Source organism: Octopus bimaculoides, chromosome 3 (assembly GCF_001194135.2).
Source record: "Octopus bimaculoides isolate UCB-OBI-ISO-001 chromosome 3, ASM119413v2, whole genome shotgun sequence".
Classification (NCBI taxonomy): Eukaryota; Metazoa; Mollusca; class Cephalopoda; order Octopoda; family Octopodidae; genus Octopus; species Octopus bimaculoides.
Genome location: NC_068983.1, coordinates 123,623,366 through 123,632,351, shown reverse-complemented (window position 1 = coordinate 123,632,351; position 8,986 = coordinate 123,623,366). Strand labels below are relative to the sequence as shown.

The window sequence follows — 8,986 nt, the reverse complement described above, 5'->3', positions numbered from 1 at the left end:
GATTACATATAGTCCATCTCTACCCACATTTTTTATATAATTTTACTTATGTCTAATGAGTCCTCATTACCCCCAAGAATTTCATTTTTACCCCACCTGCCATAATTTACTCTAGTTTGCTGATTCCTGGTCTATCCATTTCTGCCTCAAAAATATGCCTACTACCCACCAACTCATCACTATTACCCATCTGGAAGAATTCTTACCTGTGACCCTTAACTGAAAAATCTGGTTGAGGCTCTTCTCTATCTTATTTCTTGTACACAACATGCATCTAAATGCCTTCATTCTAGCATCTCCTCAGTCTTTCCAGATCTACCTTTCACCTTGCCAATGTAAATGATAGCAGCCCTGATGTTTTATCACTTGATAGGGAGGGGAGAGTTTCCAGTGATGGGTGGGTAGATTGCTTTCTGTTTTCAAAATCTGATGTGATGTTTTTTTATGCTATTTGAGGGGTTTTCACATATGGCCAGCTGTAATATATTACTTTTAATTTATAAAAGTCTATTCCTTGGTTGACCTCCATCAGCAAGGTCAATCAGGTACCTGCACATGTTTGAGCAGGTTTTGGCAATTTTTTGTTTTAAGGTTAACTAGGGCCAATGCAGTTTGGCACCAGTATCATTACAGACATTGCAGTCAGAAAACTAAGTGTTGGAACAGATAGACAAGGTATCTCGCCCACCAATAACAATTCCACCAATTCATACTTTTTTTATTAATCCTGAAAAAATGAAACTTGAACCCAGATTACTATCAGAAGAATTCTATCTAATGATTTAATGACTCTGTCAATTCACAGTCTTTCAAATGAGTGAATCTCAGGAGAAGCAGGAAATGAAGGTTGGAGACATATTGACTCTTATTATCTTCAAGTCTTAACCATCACAACCACACTCATTATTTCTTAGTTGATGGTTTGGATCATATCACTTTGTTCAGGTACTCTCATCATCATTATTTTCACATCTACTTTTTTATGCTGGCATGGGTTAGCTGTAACTTCTTGAAGGAGTATTATGCAGCCATATGCCCTTCCTAATGTCAACCCACATATTTTAAATAAGGTGCTGTATTCTACGTCTTCATATGTGGAATGGTTGGTGGATGTTTTGTTTATAGAGACATAAAGTGTTGCAATTCAACTAGTGTCAATACAAAGACTTGTGGGAAAAAAACATACACATGTCCCCTCCTTCCCTCCCCCTCTCTCTCTCTCTCTCTCTTGGGTACACACATACCTGGCAGGCTTGTGAACAGTTTTAGTCTTCCAAGTTTCATTTACAGATTATTGGTTAGTCCAACACTTTCTCAAGGTGCCACACAGTAGGTCAAACCTGCAAACTTCTTAACCATACAGTTATGCCTGCATCTAATTTCATCAATTAGTATAATTCATACAGTTAGTCCATTTCATTCTGTAAAACTAGGAACTAGATTAATTTTGGTAAAGACATTAACCTGTTACCCTAAAATTCCATTCTGCCACATGATTAAAAAGCGTTTCATTATTGTTGACATTATGATGACTTAATCTCATTTCAAATGTTTCCACTTTTTATTTTATTTTACTTCTTAAACATTAAAAAAAAAATAATTAGAGATTACAACTTCATATGATTGTTTCGTTATTGTAGGGGAAGATGAATTATCTAAGAAGATGGATGAAACTTTGGCACATGAAGCTGTGTCAGACGCATGTAAGGATTTTGTTGCTGTAAAGATTAAATCTCCAAGGTAACAACTGTTTCATTTTTTCTGAAGCTATTTCTGATGTGATATTTTAGCATTTGTCTTTATTTTTCGTGTCTGCATTTCAAGGAATTACTGATGTTGTTCTCTGTCAAAGTTTTTGTTGATAGATTGATGCCAGTGTTCTTTTAGGTAGACTTTATAATTAAAGATTTTTTTCATTTTTCAATTTCAGTGATATATGTCAACAGTTTTCACAGATCTGTATCCTTCATTAAAATGGTTTTCATTAAAAAAAATTGAACTTCCATTCAGTAAATGTGATTTCACTGTTTGCCCCCTCTTTGTGACCATATTTCTAATGAAATGCACAGTCCATACGTTTTAATTAATTTTGAACATAAATATTTGGAGGAATTAAAATAACTTTAGCATTAAACTGGTATTTGTAATATAGCTTAAACTCTTCCTAAAGTGGGGAAAAAGAGTGAATGATGATACATCAGAGAAGATGACATTGTTCCATTGAGTCAAAGACCACCTCTGATAGTTTGGACACCATTTTTTTCTGCATATCAGTATTGATGGAGGACAGGAGATGCTAGCTCTCCCATGGTTTCCAGCTTTATAGAGCTCACAACAAACAATTTTGATTGATACAGAGTTGGCAAGTTAGTGATTTAGTTCTGCTGTCTCTTTTGCTGCAGTAGACCACTGGTTTTAAGATACAATACATTTCATTATTTTGTGCTTCTTCTGTCCGGTATTAGGCTTGCCAGAGCTGGCTTTACCTTGGTTATGGAATGCTAACCTGATTTTAGAAGCTGTACCACTCAAAATATTAAATAATTCAACATTTTTAGTGTCTGAAGCTCCGTCCTTTTGCACTCCAACAATTTGTCTTCCTTATAATCAGATAGGTCACACAATTTATTAAAATATAAATATCCACAACACACACATACACAACAACAGGGTGGTATCATGAAGTAAAAGATATACATAATACATATACGCAAACTAAAACAGTTCTAAATTTGTTACGTCTAAACAGGTCTAAATTTGCAAATAGAAAAAGAATAGTTAAATGAAAAGTTGTGTTTCCCTTATTTTGTCCAACTTCTGTATGTTTACATATGAAATATAATTCATATTTTTAAAATTTATATACTTCAACTATTTGTCTTACTCTACTCAAACTAAGTATTTCAGTCCTTTTAGTAAAGATGTAAATAATTTCTTCAAAACTAAATTATTGGACATTGCATTGTAATTTGCATTTTAAAAAAATTACATCCATTAATTTGACTGTAAGCTCCTACCTGAAATCAATTCCTATCCAAGCCATGCTTACATGGAAAATAAAAGTAAAACTGTAGAACTTAGTTTTAAACCTCAATAGAAATCATTTCCAATTTCTTTATAGAGCTTTGTCCATTGGGATGTTATTCTTGTTTTTGTATTAAATTTTTCAGAACACATAGCTATTTGAAGTTAAAACCTACTAAAATTCATTTGTAAGTATTGTTAAAATGTTTTTATAATAAAACAGTAGCTAAGCATTTAACCTACATCAGAATAAGGAAAAGCAAGGTGGCTGTGTGGAATTGGAACTCAGAATGTAAACCAATAAAACCAAAATAATACAAGATAGTTTTGTTTAGTACTGTACTGTGTCTGACATCCACATACCATCTGTGGGAAATATTACCTTACTTGAAAACAGGTGAGGGTTGGCAATATGAAGGACATCCAGCCATAGAAAATCCACCTCAACAAATTTTGTCTAACCCATGCAAGCATGGAAAAGTGAATATTAAAATGATGATTGCATTTAATGAAACTGAGGACTGTTAGCTGTGGTTTTCTTCTCTTTACCACCACTGTTATCATTGTTGTTATTTTTCTTGTCGTCTTTGTCATCAGTGATGAAATTGGTTACTAGTTGTTGTCTTTGACTCAGTTTCTTAGATCCAGTAGTTTTTGTACCATCAGTATTTTTCATTGGATTAAATGGTCTACCAATTGAAATTACACCAGGCCACTTGGGGCCAGAGGAGTTTAATAAGAAAGCTCAAGATGTCATAAAAGTAAGTTGACTGTTTTATATTACATTTTTCTTTGTTTTGAATATTGCAGTTGTTTAGTTTTTTGTGAATATAAACACATGCACATTTCAGTTTTTACTTTCATTTAGTCGACTAATTGATTAATCAATCATTTGATCCATCAATCAATTGGTTTGTCTGAATCCTTTTGTTGCAGTCTGTTACTTTATTGATTATGTGACCTCATCTCTCCTTCTGTCATAAACTTTGGAATTGGTTCACCAAACACGTGATTAGTTAATTAGTTAACTGACTGATAATTGCTTCTTACATAGGCACAGGGCCAGAAAGTTGGGGGCTGGGGTTAATTACTTTGACCCCAGGCACATGGCTCATGGTAAGAGCGTCTAACTCATAATCATGAGGTGGTGAGTTTGATTCCCAGACCAGGCTGTGTGTTGTGTTCTTGAGCAAGATGCTTTATTTCATGTTGCTCCAGTTCACTCAGCTGTAGAAATGAGTTGCAATGTTGTTGGTGCCAAACTGTATCAGCCTTTGCCTTTCCCTTGGATAACACTGGTGGCATGGATAGGGGAGGCTGGTATGCATGGGCGAATGCTGGTCTTCCATAAACAATCATGCCTGGACTTGTGCCTCAGAAGGTAACTTTCTAGGTGCAATCTCATAGTCATTCATGACAGAAGGGGGTCTTTACTTTAGTACTTGTTTGGTACTTCATTTTATGGATGCCAGTGGGATGAAAGGTAAAAGTTAACCATGGCAGGATTTGAACTCGGAAAGTAAAGAACCTTAACTAAATATTGCAAAGTATTTTATCCAACAGTGCAATGGTTCTACCGATCTGCTGCCCTTAACTGAATGATGATAATAAAAGAAAATGGAATTCATTCAGTGCTTGTGTTTTTATTGGCAAAATGACCTTTCCATTATACAGCATCTGTTACAACATGATTCCACACCACCTGTTTTATTTATTGGGAGATTTCTTTTGCTAATTCATGCTACAAAAACTGGAGCTTAATTTCAGTATCTGTGAACCCTTGTGGTTTATCATTATCATCATTGTCATTTCATGTCCATGTTCCATCTGGCATGGGTTGGATCATTTGACAGGATCTGATGAGCCCAAAGACTATATCATGCTCCATTGTCTGCTTTGACATGATTTCTACACCTTGATGCCTTTTCTAATATGCTGGTTATAGTCTTTTCTTCTCCAGCAAGACATGTGTAAGGATTTTCGAGCGAGATCGTTGCCAGTGCCCCTGGACTGGCTCTTGTGCGGGTGGCACATAAAATACACCATTTTGAGCGTGGCCGTTGCCAGTACCGCCTGCTGGTTGGTGTTAGGAAGGGTATCCAGCTGTAGAAACTCTGCCAAATCAGATTGGAGCCTGGTGTTGCCATCCGGTTTCACCAGTCCTCAGTCAAATCGTCCAACCCATGCTAGCATGGAAAGCGGACGTTAAACGATGATGATGATGATGATTTCTTAGAGAGTGGGAAACCATCTCAATTCACTTGTTAAAATTGCTATGATTTTTTTAAAATTACTTGTTTCACCTACACTTTTTATTGAGCTGATATTTTAAAACTATTGTTAAATGGATAAAGTGCATGAAATATAACTGAGAAAAATCTGAGGTAATGCACCTTGGTACTCGATCATAAGTTGTTAGCTCTAATTGTAAATGTTTCAGATCTTTGCTGGGTAAAATAATTAATCCTAGCAATTAACTTCACAAGAAAATATATATCTGGCTTTCCAGGAAAGTCTTCATGCCATAGACTAGTATCCTACCCAAAAAATATTTTGTTTTTTTATTGCTTAACATCAAGAAAAGTGTGGTGGCATAACTACAGAGTTGTCCCCCCACCCGACTTTGGAAAGTCATAACTTTCAGAAAAATGAATATTTTTGAATGAAATTTTCTATGCATATATGATTTATTATGTAGATTCCGAATATACAAAAATTTTCGGTGAAAGTGTTTTGGAATGGGGGTGGGGGACAATTTTCGGAAATTCCAACAGAGTCCACTTAAATTCTTCTTAACTTCCAGGAAAATGAATATTTTTTCGTGAAATTTTCTACAAATATACCTTGATGTATGTACATTTCGAGCATGTAGGAATTTTGAAGGAAACAACTGCAGGTTATTTTTGAGAAGTGTTCCCCACTCGGTGGTGTTTCGGAGCAAGTCGTCCATAATTGTTTCATCTTTCTCTATTATGTGCGAAAGTTATGACCTTCCAAAGTCGGGGTGGGGGTACAACTCTGTAGTTATACCAGTATGGTTAACTAATGGTAATTTAGATTCTTGATTGTGCAAGGATTAAGTACTAATTACTCTTAAATCCAATCAATAACAGCTAAATGAAAAAGAATCATATACTAACAAATGTGCAATCTTTTGTACATTTACTTAGTGGTTCTTTTATCTCCCCTTTTACAAGTACAGGGGGTGAGTACGGTGCTGGATATGTACAGTCAGCAAGTACAGTGGTGGGTATGTATAGTGGGCTAGTACTTTGGAGTTTATATACAGTAGCCAAGTACAGTGGGGTTTATGTGCGATAGTCAAGTACTGTTAGGGATATCTGCAGTAGACAAGTACAGAGGGGTTTATGTACAATGGGGGGGGGTATGCATAGTTGGCAAGTACATTGGTGGAGTATGTACAGTAGGCAAGTATAGTGAAGGTCATGTACAGTAGACAGATACAGTAGTGAATTATGCTTTTATGATGAGGAAACATTCCCGGAGTTGTGTCCCCTACTTACTGGTCTTGGTTGTTGATTAATATGGAGTTTTCTCCCCGTCCACCTTACTGCATATTTATTCTTAGTGTATTTAATAGAGACAGCTTTAACTAGCATTTAATACCATGTTTCTTTGATTGATCGTGTTAAAAATTCAATTAAAATTTGAGAAATTTATTCTAGATTCATGAGAGCCAGCTATCTGGTGCTGCTAACATGGATGTTGATAAAACACGAGCAGCAGCTGCAGCACCGGTAGCAGCAGCAGCAGCGACACCAACAACATCAGCTGTAACACCAGAACCAGAAAGGTTAAATGCAGCTCCTGAGAGCATGGAACTGGAACACACTGACCAACCTGCAGCAGAATCTCTTGTAGCTCCTTCAGCAGAGGTACCCTCTACATCTGCAGCACCAGATTCTTCAGCCTCTAATTCCTTGGACCAGCGAGTTATGTAGTGAGTTGTTGTTTGTGTTCAGTTTCTTTCTTCAGGCGATTTTGTTGCAGTATCACCAGCATTGTCACCATTGTTTTAATATCCACTTTCCCATGTTCACATGGGTTGGATGGAATTTATTGAGGCGGTTTTTCTACAACCTTCCTGTCGGCAATCCTCACTTGTTTCCAAGTAAGGTAATATTTCCCCATGACCAGACATGTTCTTACAGAATATTGGAAATGAATGGCACTAATTGTATGACAATGGCAATCATTTACAGCTCATTTGATGTTAAAACAAGGTGACGCATACACAAATATATACTAATACATATATATGACAGGCTTCTTTCAGTTTTCTACTACCAAATCCACTCCCAAGGCTTTGGTTGGCCCAGGATATAGTAGAAGACTTACCCAAGGTGCCATATTGTGGGACTGAACCTGGAACCACATAAGAAGCACTCAGTCCATTGTGTAAAGCGGTTGGCATTAGGAAGGGCATCTGGCTGTAGAAACCATGTCAAAACAGACAGCAGAGCTTGGTGTATTTTTCTGACTTGACAATTCCTGTCAAACTGCCTTGCTCATGCCAACATGGGAAATGGAAACAAGGATGATGATGATAAGTAGTAATAGTAGTAAACTTTCCCATGTTTGAGTTTGAAATTGGGAAAGTGTTTAGTAAAATAACTAAACATTTTATAACCCATGCTTGCATGGAAAGTGGACGTTAAACAACGATATATCTTACATTGTTGTCTGGAATACAAAATTTGACAAAAAAATTTGTGTAAAGAATATATATAACTACAGTGAAACTTTACCATCAAATCTTCAGTCATGTAATAATGGCTGCACTAGTTTAAATATATAGGTAGTTACAGGTGAGCTTGTAACAAGGTTAATTTTACAATCATCTTTTTCCTTCTCTCCTAATAATTGTGTAGGATTTTGATCCTTAATATAGTTTCTTTTTATTTTTGTTGAAGATAGGTTTTTTTTACTAGATCTCATGTAATTCAGATGTAGTATTTATCTTCTGTACTTTCAATTGATGCACTACCATTTATTGCTAAATTATATGTTCTTATATTGAGTCATCTTAACCCTTTAGCATTTAAACTGGCCATATCCGACCCAAATATTTATCTGTATTATGTTCAAACTGGCCAGATTTTTCCTCTGACACCCTACAATGTCATTCTAAAAATAAACAATTACCCAATTGAAATTTCGTAGCTACAAGATAATGCATAATAAATTCAAAACAATATGAATAAATTAACATTACATTTGACAGAATAATCTGAATGCTAAAGAGTTAATGACCCAATTATTAGTTCATTGAGCTGATTAAGAATGTGCTTGTAATTGATCTTAACCTGGTCATTTTTTTCATCCTCCTACAGTGCAAAAGAGAAAATCCAAGAGAATCAAGAGATAAAACAAGTTAATGAAGGAAAGGTCAGTAAATTTACAAATTATCTTGTTTACAAATTCACTTCAGGTAATGTTTTTGTTGTTTGCCTCTAATTAAGCCTAGCTCAGAGAAAGACAAGATCAAGTTAAATACCTCAGATGAGACTTTTTTTTTTTTTTTCACTTTACAAGCAAAGAATGTATAAACAACAATGTTCACTCTGGGTAAAAAAAATTAGAACCAAGTTAGTTGCATGTAAAATTTCCCAAGTGCTGCTAGGTCTATGTTATTGTCTCGGGAATTCTAATGAAGAAAAACATGCTTAGATCAGAAAAGTGCTATATTTTAAAGTATACCACTAACTCTTTGGCTGAATTCACTGTTATGTCTGACCATGCTGTTAATGTGTTCATACATGACATAAACATTTCTTATAAGCCATCATTTATCTGTTCTTAGTTTTCTCAGTCCCTACTAGACTCTTGAACAGGTGACTCTGATAGAGGTTTTCTTTGGATTAATAAATGCAACTTAGTTAGTTCTTTTGCATTTTTTTTGTTCACCAGAATTATAATTCTTGTGGTTCCCCCCCCCCCC

The 8,986-nt window shown here is 35.5% G+C and overlaps 1 protein-coding gene across 1 annotated transcript in view; it reads left to right on the top strand.

The window, feature by feature from the left end:
* The window catches only part of LOC106880343 (UBX domain-containing protein 4), a 33,987-nt gene that overhangs the window by 17,745 nt on the left and 7,256 nt on the right, over positions 1-8,986 (top strand). Inside the window, exons 3-7 of the mRNA XM_014930226.2 lie at positions 1,641-1,740; positions 1,931-1,959; positions 3,667-3,785; positions 6,711-6,985; positions 8,379-8,433. Coding sequence (XP_014785712.1) covers positions 1,641-1,740; positions 1,931-1,959; positions 3,667-3,785; positions 6,711-6,985; positions 8,379-8,433 — 578 coding nt within the window. The remainder of the gene's footprint in view (positions 1-1,640; positions 1,741-1,930; positions 1,960-3,666; positions 3,786-6,710; positions 6,986-8,378; positions 8,434-8,986) is intronic.